Source organism: Bufo bufo, chromosome 4, assembly GCF_905171765.1.
Source record: "Bufo bufo chromosome 4, aBufBuf1.1, whole genome shotgun sequence".
Classification (NCBI taxonomy): domain Eukaryota; kingdom Metazoa; phylum Chordata; class Amphibia; order Anura; family Bufonidae; genus Bufo; species Bufo bufo.
Genome location: NC_053392.1, coordinates 116,398,518 through 116,415,632, shown reverse-complemented (window position 1 = coordinate 116,415,632; position 17,115 = coordinate 116,398,518). Strand labels below are relative to the sequence as shown.

Here is a 17,115-nt window from a genome sequence, read left to right as displayed (position 1 = left end):
TTGAGAGTGTTTCCACCGGGTCCCCATCCTGGTGCTGGTGTTCGCCACTCTACCTCATAACAGGGGGTCCCTGTTCTAGGCAAGCGCCTCCTGTAGGTTGTTAAGGAAAAGCAATTACATCTGGCTGTTTCCATCCGCCTTGCTCCTTTTCATAGGTAGAGTACCTACACCTACTCCAGATGCTGAAGCCATTACTCCTGGCTGGCTCTATGGTGTTCCATGCGGCACTATTTCTCCCTTCCGGGCGAGATACACAGGCCGCCTTCAATTGCCGTGGCGATTGCACCTGTCTGTTCCCAGCCACTGTGCTCCTTTCATAGGTAGAGTACCTACACCATCTCCTGATGCTGTAGCCGATACATCTGGCTGGCGCTATGGTGTTCCATGCGGCACTATTTCTCCCTTCTGGGCGGGATATACAGGCCTCCTTCAATTGCCGTGGCGATTGCACCTGTCTGTTCCCAGCCACTGTGCTCCTTTCATAGGTAGAGTACCTACACCATCTCCTGATACTGTAGCCGATACATCTGGCTGGCGCTATGGTGTTCCATGCGGCACTATTTCTCCCTTCTGGGCGGGATATACAGGCCTCCTTCAATTGCCGTAGCAATTGCTCCTGTCTGTTCCCAGACTTTTTTGCTCCTTTTCATGGTGAGTACCTACACCATCTCCGATGCTGTAGCCAATACCCCTGGCGGGCTCTATTGTGTTCCATGCGGCAACATTTCTCCCTACGGGCGAGATATAGAGGCCACTTTCTATTGCCGTAGAATTGCCTCTGTCTGGTTCTAGTCGGCACCAAGCTGCCACCTTGGTCCCTTCATGGGTAGAGTACCTGCACCATCTCCTGATGCTGTTGCTCCTGTCTAGCTTTATGGTGTACCATGTGGCATTTTGTCTCCCTTACCGGACGAGATATTGAGGCCTCCTCCAATTGCCGTGGTCATTGCACCTACCTCATCATAGTGTGCACCAAACAGCCATCTTACTCCCTTCATAGGTAGAGTTCCTGCACCGCCTCTGATGCTGCAGCCGTTACACCTGTCCGGCTCTATGGTGTACTATGCGGCCCTGTTTCCCTTTTTTTCAGGCGAAATAGAGGGCCTCCTTCAGTTGCCATTTCACCTACCTGATTGTAGTGTGCACCTGTCTTGTTCTTTGTGGTACCGTGCGGCCCTATTTTCCGCTTCCCGGGCGGAATATAGGCACCATTGCTAACGCGGTAGCTGTTGCACCTCCCTGGTTCTAGGGTGCACCATGTGGCCACATTGCTCCGATCTTAAAGGTAGTACCTCTACCATCTCAGATGCTGTACCCATTACACCTTTCTGGTCATATCTGCACTACGCAGCCATATTTCTACTTTACAGGTTGAGTACCTGTACCCTCCAAATGCTGTTGCATTCCCAGTTTCTGTGGCTATGTTTCCACTCTCCTTAGACATGCAGCCACTTTCCCTATATTTTAGGCGTGTGGTTGTATTACTCAAAGTGCTGGGCCCTATGGTGCAATCTGTGGCCCATACAGTTTCTGTATTACTGGGTGTTTTCTGCCCCAGGTTCTGATCTGTGCTGCGGATGTTGGTTTCACCCTTTTGGTTCTTCCATACATCTCCACTCCGTTTCTGTCGTGCTCAATGGTCTCCTTGTACTTCTCAGGGCACTGTCTACAACAGGCCATCCTGGTTCTGCATATGCATGGTTACCATATCTGGCAGGGGTGGGCCAGCCCAACCCCCACCTTGTCGGTCTAGTGCCACTTATTGTAGCTCCAGTATATGGCTGATCTGTTCTGATCTGCATGGTGGTCCACATACAACCATGCTCCCTACACCATGGCCAGGTGGTTGTTGGCATTTGTGCTCTTGCCATCTCTATAGGGTACTACGGTATGCTGCGCTTCGCGTTACCCCATGTTATAGAGGAGTACTCGCGTTGTTTCCTATTACAGAGTGGCCCATTCCTGGTGGAGTACAGGGATCTCCACTGGATCTTCTACCTTGTTGGGGCACGTCGCTGGTGAGCATCGGCTGCTGCAACAGTTTTTCGGTCATCGCTGGATGTCCTCCGCCAAATGGAATCCTTCCGGGGTCATCGGCATTTTTCGTCGCTGGACGTCCTCCCTGACGGGTCAGGGACAGGACCACTGAGCGCCACACACCTGCCTGGCAGGTAATTTTTCAGCTGATTGCTCTGGCATCGGACAGGGTCCCGTAGTTCCTTCTGGGTCCAGGTGTTCTCGGTATTCCCTTATATTCTCTGCTTAGTTGTACTACATGTCAGAGGGGCAGTCCCCTTGGACCTTGCCGTCGTTTGCACCTGTCAGGTACTTTCTCCCCCCTGGGAGTTTTCAGTACGCCAGTCGCAGCTGGTTTCTACATTTCTGTGTAGTCTCTCCCGTAGTCTCTTCTGTGTAGGCTTTTTCATGGCGACTTCTGCATTCCTTATGCATATGGATGTCTGTCAATTTAGTGGTACATCCCGAGCTGCTGTACTTGCCCTCTCTGGGACAATGTATACAGTTTGCTAGTCACTGTTCTTGGAATGGATAGTTGTCCATGGCCAATGTCCCTTCCCCTATGTTAGTTCCATTTCTCCTTTCCTGGATATTCTGGCTTGCGTTGTCTTCTGGTGGTTCAGCTCCTGGTTCCTTGTGAGCCCATTCCGGGTACTCCTTTCTGGAGTCCCTGTCCCCGTTCATTTGACCACTCAGGTTCTGCATGACAATCGTTTTTTTTTTTTTGTTTTTTTTTTTTGGAGGGGTCGGGGCCTGGGTTGATTGTTCCCTTTTTGGGTCCCAATAGCCTTGTGGTCTTCTTGGGATTCGTGTCTCTTTTCCCATCCTCCCACGTCAAGTACCTGGTATTGAGTGGTTTAGCGCTACGGTTTGCAATTCCGCCGTATAGTCTCCTTCGGGAGGGACCTCCGCCTGTTGTAGAACCTTTCCTCCTTAGGCTGTTGGGAGTACTCTCCTTCTAGTTCCATGTCTTTCAGTCCAGTGTGTCCTGCTGAGATTTCCTGGGCCTGTATCTGGTTCCTTTTTTCCCTGATGCGTCACATGCCCAGAGTTTCCTCTGGTCTTACGCTTCACAGTGATATCTTGTTTTCAGAGGCTCGTGCCTCGTCTCCTGTTTTTGGAACGCAGGTCTTACTCTTTTTTTCCTGGCTTTTTACCTACAACCCCCTCCTTCTCCAAGGGTTGGCGGTTTGCCTTTTTAATAGGGCACTTAACTTCATCACCTGCCTTGCGGTGAGGGGAGACCTGCTCCCTTCACATGTGAGCCTTGTTAGCTTTCTCCCCTGGCCTATCAGGGGTTGGCCACAGGTTTTTTCGCTCTTTGGGTCTGAGACAATTTAGAGCGTTAGGTAGTCCCAACACGCGGTGCTGTCCTAATTTTTTCTCCAGCCCTTGGCTGAGCTCGGTGTTCCCTTTTGCCGCCTTCTTGCATTTGGGATTTTCTTCCAGGCTTTTCTCCTGGGGTGCTGACAGTCTTCACTGACTCTTCCTTGAGGTTTCTTCCTTGTTATGGAACCTCTTGCCCGTTCCGTGTTTTCTACTGTTGGGTCACGTGGTTCTCCTGCACCTGTTTACCCAACCGGTGGCATGGCTGTTCTTTTCCCACCCTCGGGGACTGCTTTGGGACGTCCCATGGTGCTGTGTCCCCCAATGCCATGCACGAGAAAATTGGATTTTTTGTACTCACCGTAAAATCCTTTTCTCGTAGTAGGCATTGGGGGACACAGATCCCACCCTATGTTTTTACTTCCGATTTTCCGGGCTGGTTTCTTGATCTTTCCCGGTACGGGAGTTGTTGGTTCCTTGCCTTTTTTCTCTCTCCTACTGCTTTTGGTACAAACTGAATAGCCTTGTGCCTGTGGAGAGGGTATAGCCCAACGGGGAGGAGCCAACACTTTTTGTGTCTAGTGCCTCCTAGTGGTAGTTGGACATATACCCATGGTGCTGTGTCCCCCAATGCCTACTACGAGAAAAGGATTTTACGGTGAGTACAAAAAATCCAATTTTTAATGTCTCAATAGTGTAAAAGTAAATGTAAACTTTTTGCGGGACAATTCCAAAGGGTTCACTTACATTTTCTTGCAACTGGACAAGGTGTAGTTGTGCATTTGTGTGTGTTGTGGTTAGGGATCTACCGATAACCAGTATCGATATCGGGACCGATACCGGATATTTGCACGAGTACTTGTACTCGTGCAAATGTTGCCGATACCACTGTCGATACCTGATGGCCATGGGTCCCGTGTCCCAGATGATCAGCGGTGGGGACAGCGCCGGTGGGTCCCGTGTCGGCTTCCGTGCGGCTGCTGTGTTCCGTGAAATTTCCCTACCCTCGTCACTTCCTGTTGTGACCCGGTCGCACTGGACATGACGTTCCCAGCTTTGGAAGGTGTGCCGCGCAGACGCACAACGACAGGGTAGGGAAATTTCACACCAGAGTTGGGGAGAAGGGACCACCTAATGCGCTTGCGCCTTACCTCTCGGTTGGCTCCAGCTGATCATGTCCCAGCTGATCGGCGTGGGGGCGGGACTTCTGTGCGGCGGCTCCCAAGTCCCATGCGGTTGCCTAGCACTGGGAGGAAGTTAAAGCCACTTCCTCCCAGTACTCTGGTGCATCCGCATGGGAAGGATTACAGCAGGCCAGGTGGGTATGGTGCATGACATGGAGGAGAAATTCTGTTAATTTCTCTCCATTTCAGGTTCAAACAGTGAATATAAAATAAGTTGGGGGGGGGGGGGATGGGTATATAATAGTGATTCCCAACCAGTGTGCCTCCAGCTGTTGCAAAACTACACCTTCCAGCATGCCCGGACAGCCTTTGGCTGTCCGGGCATGCTGGGAGTTGTAATTTTGCAACAGCTGGAGGCACGCTAGTTGGGAAACACTGTTATATGCCCATTCTCTCCCTTCATATGCCCATTCCCCTCCTTAAATGCCAGTGTTTCCCACCCAGTGTGCCTCCAGCTGTTGCAAAACTACATAAAACTGTTATAATTGGTATCGGTGAGTACTTAAATAAAAGTATCGGTACTCGTAAACAAATGGTATCGGGACATCCCTAGTTGTGGTTCATTTATTACTTAGCACTGTACACCATCATTTAGACATATATTTCGCTGAGTGCTATGTACTTTTGTCCCCAAGGACCCCAGAGATGATCAGGACTTTACAGCAGGTCTGCGAATCACACTAGGGGTATTCTCCCCAGATTCTGCTGCTCATCTCAAACCTGGGCACCACAGTAGAAAGTAGAAATTAAGAGGGAGATCTATCAAAAGTGATGTAGTTTCCTTAGCAACCGATCAGATTCCACCTTTCATTTTCTAAAGGAGTTCTGAATAATTAAAGGTGGAATCTGATTGGTTGCAATGGGCAACGAATCCAGTTCTACTTTACAGCAGTTTTGATAAATCTCTCTCTAAGTATTTTTGTACTTCAGATGCACACTTGCCCCTTTCTGAGAGTTTAATAGGTAATCCCTTTCTAAAGCATTTAGGGAATATACACAAGATATCCGTATACCCTTTTACAACACCCAGTTGTCAATTCATGCATAACATTTCTAGGAGGAATAACAGAAGCAGCTCAATGCAGGAGGCACTTCCCAGTGAAGCTCCGCCTCCATAGCACTGACTGGAGTCAGAATAAATGTTTATATTCACACTACTCCTGATGATATAAGGTCCCTTTAACAAGTATATAATGAAAGACATAAAACCATCCTTTTAGATTACCATAGTCTACTCTAGACAGTGTCGCCCCGAATGACCGACCAGATGAAAAGTGTCATCTGTTTGGCTGCTATAGGCAACACGAAAACATTTTGCCTGATCTATTTCTCATGGCAGAGATCCATCGTGGTCCACTTTCCATGAAGAACATCTAGGTTTGTAGAATATATTCCTTGTGATTTTAGAACGACGTTGGGATGAATTTGTAAAAAGTGGCAGATGACCCAGAAGGGGCGTGCCATCTGAGGACACATCACCTCGGAGGCTACTGACTGGACACAGTGACACATGTGACCCTGTCCAGAGGTTTACAGTCCAGGTACTAGAAGATCATGGACTGGAGCCAGAACGGAGCGGTGGTGTTATACCGTATGGGGGCAGCCGCAAGGTGACGTTGTACTGTATGGGGGCAGCCGCAAGGAGACGTTATACTGTATAGGGGCAGCCACAAGGAGACGTTGCACTGTATTGGGGCAGCCACAAGGAGACGTTATACTGTATGGGGGCAGCCACAGGGAGACGTTACACTGTATGGGGGCAGCCACAAGGAGACGTTACACTGTATGGGGGCAGCCACAAGGAGACGTTATACTGTATGGGGGAAGCCACAAGGAGACGTTATACTGTATGGGGAAGCCACAAGGAGATGTTATACTGTATGGGGGCCACAAGGAGATGTTATACTGTATGGGGGCCACAAGGAGACATTATACTGTATGGGGCAGCCACAAGGAGACGTTATACTGTATGGGGGAAGCCGCAAGGAGACGTTATACTGTATGGGGGCAGCCACAAGGAGACGTTATACTGAATGGGGTCAGCCACAAGGAGACGTTATACTGTATGGGGGCAGCCACAAGGAGACGTTATACTGTATGGGGGGCCACAAGGACACGTTATACTGTATGGGGTCAGCCACAAGGAGACATTATACTGTATGGGGGCAGCCACAAGGAGACGTTATACTGTATGGGGGCAGCCACAAGGAGACATTATACTGTATGGGGCAGCCACAAGGAGACATTATACTGTATGGGGCAGCCACAAGGAGACGTTATACTGTATGGGGGCAGCCACAAGGAGACTTTATACTGTATGGGGGCAGCCACAAGGAGACGTTATACTGTATGGGGCAGCCACAAGGAGACGTTATACTGTATGGGGGGCCACAAGGACACGTTATACTGTATGGGGCAGCCACAAGGAGACGTTATACTGTATGGGGGCAGCCGCAAGGAGACGTTATATTGTATGGGGGCAGCCGCAAGGAGACGTTACACTGTATGGGGGCAGCCACAAGGAGACGTTACACTGTATGGGGGCAGCCACAAGGAGACGTTACACTGTATGGGGGCAGCCACAAGGAGACGTTGCACTGTATGGGGCAGCCACAAGGAGACGTTATACTGTATGGGGGCAGCCACAAGGAGACATTATACTGTATGGGGCAGCCACAAGGGGATACATTATACTGTATGGGGTGTGGAAGTGGAGCTGCCAGAGGGCCATATGAGGGCCATTAAAATGGTGTATCTCACCCAGAGGAAGCTGGGTGAGAACAAGAAAGGCTGGGAAAATAGTTATTTTCCACTGTGTGTATCAGCCAGGCTGGTAATGAAGGTAACTAGCAGCTGGCTGAGGAGCTCGGATAAATGTGGGCTGAGCTCCTCAACCAGGGCTCCCTGTCTGGGGAAGGATCAGGCTGCGCCAAGGCCTGTGGGAGCCAGGACCCTCTAACCCTGTGTGGGGTAAGCACTGTGCTGTGTTTTGGGGAGCTGGGTGGTAGACCCAGATCCCGATAGAGGGAGAAATACTGTGTAGTCAGTGGCCAGACGGCCGAGGATTTGTATTTATGATATGTTTGGACTGCTGTAAAAGTGATAATAAAGCTGGTCGTGGCCAGTTTGCACCCAAATCTGCAGTGTTGGAGTGGCTTCTTGAGGTGTGCCAACCGTCTAAGGTGAGAAGTCGGCAATCCTAGAGAGCTAAATGACCCTGAGTTGTCACAGGGGGCACAAGAAGACATTATACTGTGTGGGGGCAGCCACAAGTAGACGTTATATTGTATGGGGTTGTGAGTACTCTTATGCAGGGGTGTGCGGACACAGATGTAGAAGCTGTCAGCGCACATGTGACTGCTTCTATGACGTCACAAAATACTGCGGTTATTAGGAAACAGCGATATCGCCATATCGCTGACACCGGTTTACCGCTCAACCCTAGATGGAGAGGAGTCACAGAGCCCGTTTGATACAGAAAGCCACAATGGATAGGTACAGTACAAGCATGCTTTTAGTCTAGCAGGCATTATGTCTAGTTTAATAGGGTTTATCCTGCTAATAGGTGCTATTTAAATGACATTATCCTTGGCTTCAAAGTCTGTCTTTTTATATATTTATGTATTAACTAATCTTATTATATGAACTAAAATACTGTATGGCATTTTCTTATATTAAGGTTTTGCTGGCAGCTGTGAAAACCTTACGGGAGGAGAACCGGCAGCTGACTGAGATGTTGGAGAAACAAGAGCCAGATGTACGACTGGTAAGATGGAAGGACGTCTGAGCAGTAGTGCGGCATAGAAATGTCATCTATTCCTATGTTGGCTATGCAATGTAGAATAGATGACACTGGCTTTTCTTTTACTTTAAATGTACTGATGAAATAATTGTGGGGTGCTAAAATCAAAAAAAGTTTATTGGTGCACATAGAAAGTAGATGAATTAAAATCCAACTTGTGTATGGTGTCACGTCCACAAGCCAAGGTACAAGTTACCAACTGGGATCTCAATTAACCTATACTGGAGTCCCGTAATAAATGAACCTCATCAGGCGGTATCGCACAGTTGGAATGGACAGTGGACCGCGCATCAAACTTAGGCTTTGGGCGTGCAGCTGATCAAACACCAGATGTGTGCATGTGGGAGACACTGCCAGCGTACAGTGCTCAGCTTGTCCCTAATATACAAGCCGTGCAGGAGAGAGTAACCACAATAAATGTGCCTATACCCCAGCACATCTGTAGAAGTTCCACGAATGCCTAGCTCGTCCTGCACATGCCGCACATCTAAAGACCTAGCACTCCAGCTCTACGCGTTTCTGCATCAAATAAATGCCTCATGAGGAGCAACTAATGTGGGCGTGGAAAGGAGCGATTAGGCACAAAAAAATGCGCTACCCCGCTCACATAGGGGCAGCGATCCGGCGCTATGATGGCTGTGAAACGGCCGCCAGAGCTGGGAATATTTATAGGGGAAAGCTCCACCTACCAGCGACGTCGTAATAGAAACGCCCTCTGCAGGCAGATCCCCCGCCCAGTTTTGGGGCATCTTACAGGCGGACCCTGATGTTGGTCACCTGGTGGGGGCGACCCCTTCCATTACTTTTAGGAGAGGTAGAAACATTAGGGACCGCCTTGTTCATAGCCCCCATTCCCCTAGCGTACAACCTGTAAATCCCCTTGGAGAACAACTTCTAGGGACCTTTAAATGCAGACGTTGCATTGCCTGCAATGCTATCGGCAAAAGGTAGAACTTTCTCTAGTACCAACACTGGCCGCACATTTTTCATCAGGTCTTTTATCAATTGTTGCACCACGGGCTTGGTTTATTTGATAACGTGTGTATGCGGCAGGGAATTTAGGAGGCGTGTAGGGGAGCATTTATACGACATCAGAAAGGAGGCCGACACCCCTGTGGCGAGACATGTGGCTGAACATCATGCCATCATGACCTGAATGCCTTCCGTTTTCAAGGAATCAAAGTCATTAGACTCTCGGTTAGAGGAGGTGACTTTGATAGACGGGTGTTGCAAAAAGAGGCACAGTGGATCTTTCGTTTGGACACTAGGCGTCTGATGGGTCTGAATGACCACATTTCTTATTTGTGTTTCCTTTAAGCGCATCCTTACCGGCTTCTCCTATCTAGTTTCACAACTTTACAGTTTGACATTTTTTCTGTAATTGGTGTGATATAGAGAGCGTCTTTTGACGTGATTGACACATCTCTATATTGCACTGACTTATAATTCCATCTAACATCTTTCTTCGTACATACTTGTCTTTACATCTGTCATCACCGTTCTGGCTATGTATCCCTTTACCTCAGTGTCCTAGCGTTAGATGTCCACTAGGGGTTCCTGTTAGACAGTAAGAGTCTGGTACTCGATTTGGACTCCCCTCATCTAGAGGCAGCACGGGTCCGAGCAGAGCATGTGATCTTCACTGCTCGGTGCGCTGCGTTCTATTACGACGTCGCTGGTAGGTGGAGCTTTCCCCTATAAATATTCCCAGCTGTGGCGGCCGTTTCACAGCCATCATAGCGCCGGATCGCTGCCCCTATGTGTGCGGGGTAGCGCATCTTTATGTGCCTAACCGCAGTGTATTTCCGCTTCCTTTCCACGCCCACATTAGTTGCTCCTCATGAGGCATTTATTTGATGCAGAAACGCGTAGAGCTGAAGTGCTAGGTCTTTAGATGTGCGGCATGTGCAGGACGAGCTAGGCATTAGTGGAACTTCTACAGATGTGCTGGGGTATAGGCACATTTATTGTGGTTACTCTCTCCTGCACGGCTTGTATATTAGGGACAAGCTGAGCACTGTACGCTGGCACTGTCTCCCACATGCACACATCTGGTGTTTGATCAGCTGCACGCCCAAAGCCTAAGTTTGATGCGCGGTCCACTGTCCATTCCAACTGTGCGATACCGCCTGATGAGGTTCAATTATTACGGGACTCCAGTATAGGCTAATTGAGATCCCAGTTGGTAACTTTACCTTGGCTTGTGGACGTGACACCATACACAAGTTGGATTTTAATTCACCTACTTTCTATGTGCACCAATAAACTTTTTTTGATTTTAGCACCTCACAATTATTTCATTAGTACATTTGAGCGACCAGGGGTTGCGTACCAGATTTTTGCTAAATTTAGTGAGCTGACTTTTTATAACCTTGCCTTTCATTGTTTGCATTTTATGCATTATTTACAGGCTTTAGATAACCTGGAATGTGAAAATCAGAGTCTACAGAATGAATTGTCGCAGGCGAGGAGAAATCTGGAGCTTGTTCTGCACACGAGACAGTCTGATATCCACAGCGCAGTGGAGGGGTAAGGAGACGGGCGCATTGTAATGTTAAAGGGGTTGGCTCATCTCAGACATTGATAGCAGGATATGCCATCAGTGTCAGATAGGTGCAGGTCACAACTTTGGGACCCATTCCTATCTCCAGAATTGGGTCCCTGTAGTGAACTAAGAGCAGCTGCACATGCGAGGCCACCCTCTGTTCACCATTATGGCAGTTCAGAAAATATCTGAGTATCTCGTAGTGGGGAATGGAGTAGTGGCCATGCTTGCGCAGTGCGTTCTTCAATCACCACTATGGGATTTCTGAAAATAGCTGAGCGTGCTCAGAACTTACGTAGTGACGGAGAGCTCTCCTTTAATTGGGGGTTCCTTTTTCTGGAGATTGGCCAGATTTAGATTTGCTGGTGTGCTGGAGACCTTGTCCTTCTGCATGACCCAGTTTTGGCCAATCTTTAGCTGTTGGATAGATGGCCTCACATGTTTTTTAAAGATTTTATTTATAATGTAGTTTTCATAACCAACAAAAAAAAAGCACATTTTTACAATCTGATTACAATAACAGTTATATAACAACATATAAATTGAAGGTTTATATGAAGGATAAATTACATGATCGTTTTATACTGCGAGTCATTACAGACACAGCTATAACAAATATGTTATTTTTGTAAGTTTTTTGTTCATTGAGAAGCAGTTTTTTCAGTGGAAAAATGTGTATGTCTTAACTTGGAGAATTTTTTTTTTACTAAAACTAAAATAAGGTGTGGTTGGTGGTCACTAAGGGGTTGAAGACCTTCTAACGCTCTTATCTTTTCTATTGTAATACAAAAAATCATATAAATCAAGAAAGGTGTGTATCCAGTATGGGGCATATATATTATGTAGGTTCTGGTGCATATATATATATATATATAATATGATGCTTATTGCCAAAATTGAAAGTATAGAGATGCATCTTGACCTGCGTATTTTGCTGTTTTTTTTCAACTACATTTCCATTGTGTAATATGCTTATGACATTCCATAGGAGAACACAGGAGCTGTTAGGTGGACATAAAGAGGAGCTGAAAGCACTGAATGAGCATCTGAATGAAGTGTCACAGCGGTATGAGGACCTACAGCGATCAGTGTACGCTAACCAGAAAGCTGCCTGTGTTCTGCAAGGGTTAAGTAGGACCGGTTCCCTGGAGTCAGTGTCTTCTGAACCCTTCAAGGTTGATGATGGAGATGCTGAAGATTCCCACCAAGGGGCACAGGTGAGGTGGATGTGACTTTACTAGTGGGTAGTTTCCTGCTTTTACCATCACATTTTCTTCCTAGTACTGTCCTGGGAGCACACATTGCAGCCACATAGTGAAATCTCACACACACACAATGTTGGCACCGAAACCATTTCCCATGCCCTTTTTTCCCTCTTGGGATGAGTTTGTTGCTGTTTAATACGAAACCAAGCAGCATCTTTAAAAATAAAACCAGGTCCAAACTGATAAAGGAGGTGTCTGCATAGTTTTTGGATTCCAGAGTGGACTGGTAGAAGTATTGCCACAATAAAAAATAAAAAATGTATATTAGAATAGTTCAATTAGGGTCCATTCACACGTCCGCAAAATGGGTCCGCATCCGTTCTGCAATTTTGCGGAACGGGTGCAAACCCATTCATTTTCAATAGGGCCAGAATGTGCTGTCCGCATCCGCATTTGCGGATCCACACTTCCGCATCCGTGCTTCAGTTTCCGCAAAAAAATAGAACATGTCCTATTGTCCGCAATTGCGGACAAGATTAGGCATTTTCTATTATAGATATTCTATTATATACTTCTGTAGATACTGTGGGGCTCTGTCGATGGCCCCCTTCCCAGAGTGAATATTTACAGTAGATGAACATTCATGCGCGCTCTGTGCATTGTATGGGCCGTGTATGCCTTCTCCTTCTGTAGGTGGGTTGGCATTCTCACTGCTTACGGGGCTGACCGTACGTATGTCCCCCTTCCTCCCGCGACATACGTGTTTCCCTTGGGTTACGATGCTAGCCACACGCCTTACACTCTTCTCCGGAGAGATCATTCTGCTTCCACCTGGTCCGGACGCGGTCTACTTGCTATCTACTTGACCATGCTAGTTGGCCCTTCCACCCGTGCAGTGTTCATGGCTGCTGGATGCGTACCCATTGCGTCTTCTTGCTGCTTTGCTTCCCTGCGCAAGCGGTCTCATGGACGAGAGGGCTGTCTGCAGCGCCTTTCGAATTCTAAGTTGGCTCTGGCGGGACTACGGTTCCCTCACCTACTACCATTCCCTCCTCTTCGGATGTGGTGTGGTATAGGGGTGGGCGATATAGACGATATAGGCGATATGCGATATAAATTTGTGCCACGATATGGATTTTGAGCATATCGCCTATATCGCCGGACCGCGATATGATCGCGCTCTCTGCGCGCACCATCTTCTCCTGAGCCGGCACACTGGGCACAGGGGAGAAGGAGAGTCTCTCCCCACTGTGCCGCTGACCACCAATGACAAAAGAGGAGGAGGGGAGGGACTGACAGTAAATCATTGAGTTTTCACGATCTCAGTGAGCGCGTGAAAACTCAAATCCGATGGTATATTCTAACCCCCAGGCGTTCCCATGGTGACAGGGACGCTTGCCTGGGGGTTAGAATATACAGGGCCATGCCGCTGACAGTAGAACATTTAAAAACTAATCAGTAACTGTAACTTTATTAATTGGTGATCTCTTTACTGTATACCTTACTAGGTCTTAGCTCCGGTAACCGCATGCAGTGCGGGCGGGCGGCACTCACCCACTGAAGTCACGCGCCTGCTCCTCCCACTAGGCGGCGCAGGCGCCGCCCCCCGCACTGCCTGCTGTTATCGGAGCTAAGACCTAGTAAGGTATACAGTAAAGAGATCACCAATGAATAAAGTTAAAGTTACTGATTAGTTTTTAAATGTATTCCTGTGAGCGTCGGGGGGGGGGGGGGGGGGGGGGGGGATCTGTGGATGGCACCGTTTAGGGGAGGGGGGGGATCTGTGGATGGCACCGTTTAGGGGAGGGGGGGGATCTGTGGATGGCACCGTTTAGGGGAGGGGGGGATCTGTGGATGGCACCGTTTAGGGGAGGGAGGGGGGGGGATCTGTGGATGGCACCGTTTAGGGGAGGGGGGGGATCTGTGGATGGCACCGTTTAGGGGAGGGAGGGGGGGGGGATCTGTGGATGGCACCGTTTAGGGGAGGGGGGGGGATCTGGGGATGGCACCGTTTAGGGCAGGGGGGTCAGCTCCCTGCTGCTGTGTGCACAAAGCACAGGGCAGCAGGGAGAGTGTAAAGTCCTATTCACCCTAATAGAGCTAATAGAGAATATGACAAGGGTTCTACGTTCTAGCCCTTAAGGAGGCTAATAGTTATTAAATAAAAAGTAAAAAAAAGTTTAAACACGCCCCCCCAAATATAGAAAACAATATATCGCAATATACATCGCATATCGCACATGCTTAAAATTATATTGCAATATAGATTTTAGGCCATATCGCCCACCCCTACCTGTTACCCACTCATCCTTTCGGTTGGAGGAGTTATGCCGGCGTCTGCTTCTTCTTGCCGGCTCTGTTTTGGCTCCTGCTCAGAGCATATCCCTCCGATGTGGCTTCTGCCCTGGTCAGGCTTCAGAGTCTGTTCCTTCACAGCCCTCTCCTCGGGAGAGTATGGTTGTTGACTTGGATGGTTCCGGAGTTCCTGTTGTGACCTCGGACCGTCTACCTCGCTCACACTAGCTGTACTGGCCGTGTGCCGACTTGCCCTGCCTACCGCGTTCTGTCCTCACGCTTAGGTGACAGATTGCGTTTTTCCGTTCTAGGCGGGGGTCCTGCTGTAAACTTACCTTCTCGGTAAGTTGACCCCCAGGCTTGAATCTGGGTCTCTACAGTGGTAACGGCAGCGCTTCCGGCACTTACCTTCTATTCCTTGCCATATTGGCCCTTAAATGGTAGGCCGTAGTCTCTCACTCCCTGTACTGGTAGTCCGTTCGCTCGGGTCTGAGGTATGATGATGCCCTCAATTACACCTTTACCTCCTCATAGATTGTAAGGTCTTGTGAGCAGGGCCCTCATTCCTTTTGTATTAATGTTTGACTTGTATGTTGCTGTGTTATTTCTGACTGATTGTAAAGCACTGAGGAATATGTCGGCACTATATAAATGCGATCAGACAGCAGAAGCAGATAGCATGTTTGTCATGTTCTCTGCAATGAAAAGCAGGAAAAAAAGGGTAATAAAGACATATTATAAAGATAATAGATTTTAAATTTGCTAAATCTAGAGCCAAGGTGTCGATGTCTCCATTCTCTACATGTGAAGATTTTTTAAATAGGGTTCTCCAGGACTGAAGTATTGATGACTTGAATAGGAGCAGCACTGCAGTTTGATGTTGGAGCTCCTGCAAACAGTTGATCGGTGTGATTGCTGGGAGTCGGACCCTCGCCAGCGTGATAATTATTACTTCAGTCCTGGGAAACCCCTTGAAGTTAAACTGTTACAGGTAAATCCTGTAGTTTAAAAATTGTGCCCCCTCCATTGGTTACAGTAAAACTTTTTCTTAGTCTTCACGTCATGCATTCTGTTTCTGTTTTTGCAGTTCCCACTGCCACCCTCAACCCCACCAAACACCATAGCATCAAGGTTCCTTCAGGAGGAAGAACTCCGGTCACAGGACCTTATTCAGCGGCTGGACTCTCACATCGAAGAGTTAAAGCAAGAAAGTCAGCGGACAGTGCAGCACTTCACCAAATTGAGATGACATCATAAAGCAGTGGTCTCCAGCCTGTGATGGCTCTCCTGCTGTTGCAGACCTTCTACACCTGCCATGCCTTATCAGCCCCAGGGAATTCTGGGAAGTCAGGGCTTTCTGCAGTTTTGCAATAGCTGCAGAGCCACCAGTTGTAGACCACTGTTACAGTGAATGGAATGGACTGTGTAAGTGTGGGTGCGGGTTCTTTTTTTCTCCACAAGATGGCAGTGACTAGACAGTCCCACGATTTGTATTTTATGTTGATGCTCTAGTTCTGTTATGAGTTTTGCTGCTGTTTCCTTTTTGTCCCCTTCAAATGAAACCTTTAAAGGGATTATCCGGGTTCAGAGCTGAACCCAGACATACCCTTATTTTCACCCCGGCAGCCCCCCTGAGGCAAGCATCAGAGCATCTCATGCTCCAATGCGCTCCCTTGCCCTGCGCTAAATCGCTTATTTACAATAACACACTGCCGGGTAGAAACTTCCGCCCAGCAGTGTGTTCGGTGACGTCACCGGCTCTGATGGGCGGGCTTTAGCGCTGCCCTAGCCGTTTTACTGGCTAGGGCAGAGCTAAATCCCACCCATCAGTGCCGGTGACATCACCGGGCTTCCTGGCAGCCCCATGGAGAGCCCCGGTACGTCACCGGATCTCCAAAAAATGCCTCTGCCCTGCGCGATTTAGCGCAGGGCAAAGGAGAGCATTCGGAGCATGCACTGCTCCAATGCTCCTGTCAGGAGGGGGGAAAATGGAGGTATGTACGGGTTCAGCTCTGAACCCGGACAACCCCTCTAAGTAGAACATGTAAAAAAATACATAGAAGTTTGGTAAAGTAATTGGCTACGGGGCCATTCACATAGTTGACTTTGCCCTTGGAATTTTGGTGTGCGGTGCCTGCGTGATGTCCGACTCGCATTGTTTTCAATGGGAGGCAGCGCTGCAGTTTGCAGCTCAGCAGTTAAAAGTCATGACCATGCCAAGAAGGGATGTGTTCCTTCTTGGCATGGTGTTTCAACAGCTACGATTGTCCACTCGTAGATCCACTCAGTGGAACTTAGCCGCAAGTGGGTCCATTGCTTCTGAAGTGTATAAACATGGCAGAAACTGCCTCGGTATACGCAGCAGATTTCAACCATTAAAATCCGCCATATAAACGGCCTCTAAGACCTCTAAATAAATGTGCTCTGATATAATTTGACTGTCAGGGGTCCGGTAACCTTTAGGTGTAACCCATATTCATGGAGTAGCAGTAAACGAACCACACCTGCCTAGAATAGTACTTCTGCGCTCTAGCATGGGGAACTGAACTTAAAGGGGTTGTCCAGGATTTTTACATTGATGGTCTATCCTCAGGATAGGCTATCAATGTCTAATCAATGGGAATCCAACACCCTACATCCCTGCTGATCAGCATTACTGCAATAACTGCGATGCTGGAACTGCACAGCTTTCCAATGTGTAGCATGGATGGAGCTGGTTACTGCAGTGCTGCTCCCAGTGAA

At 48.3% G+C, this 17,115-nt stretch overlaps 1 protein-coding gene across 4 annotated transcripts in view; it reads left to right on the top strand.

Annotated features, from left to right (window-relative positions):
- CEP63 (centrosomal protein 63) overlaps positions 1-16,024 on the top strand; it is a 75,322-nt gene extending 59,298 nt beyond the window's left edge. For all 4 annotated transcript variants that reach the window (XM_040427689.1, XM_040427691.1, XM_040427690.1 and 1 more), the window contains 4 exons: positions 8,206-8,292; positions 10,739-10,857; positions 11,862-12,090; positions 15,461-16,024. In XM_040427689.1, the coding sequence (XP_040283623.1) occupies positions 8,206-8,292; positions 10,739-10,857; positions 11,862-12,090; positions 15,461-15,622 (597 nt within the window). In that variant the 3' untranslated portion in view covers positions 15,623-16,024. The remainder of the gene's footprint in view (positions 1-8,205; positions 8,293-10,738; positions 10,858-11,861; positions 12,091-15,460) is intronic.
- Positions 16,025-17,115: the final 1,091 nt, after the last annotated feature.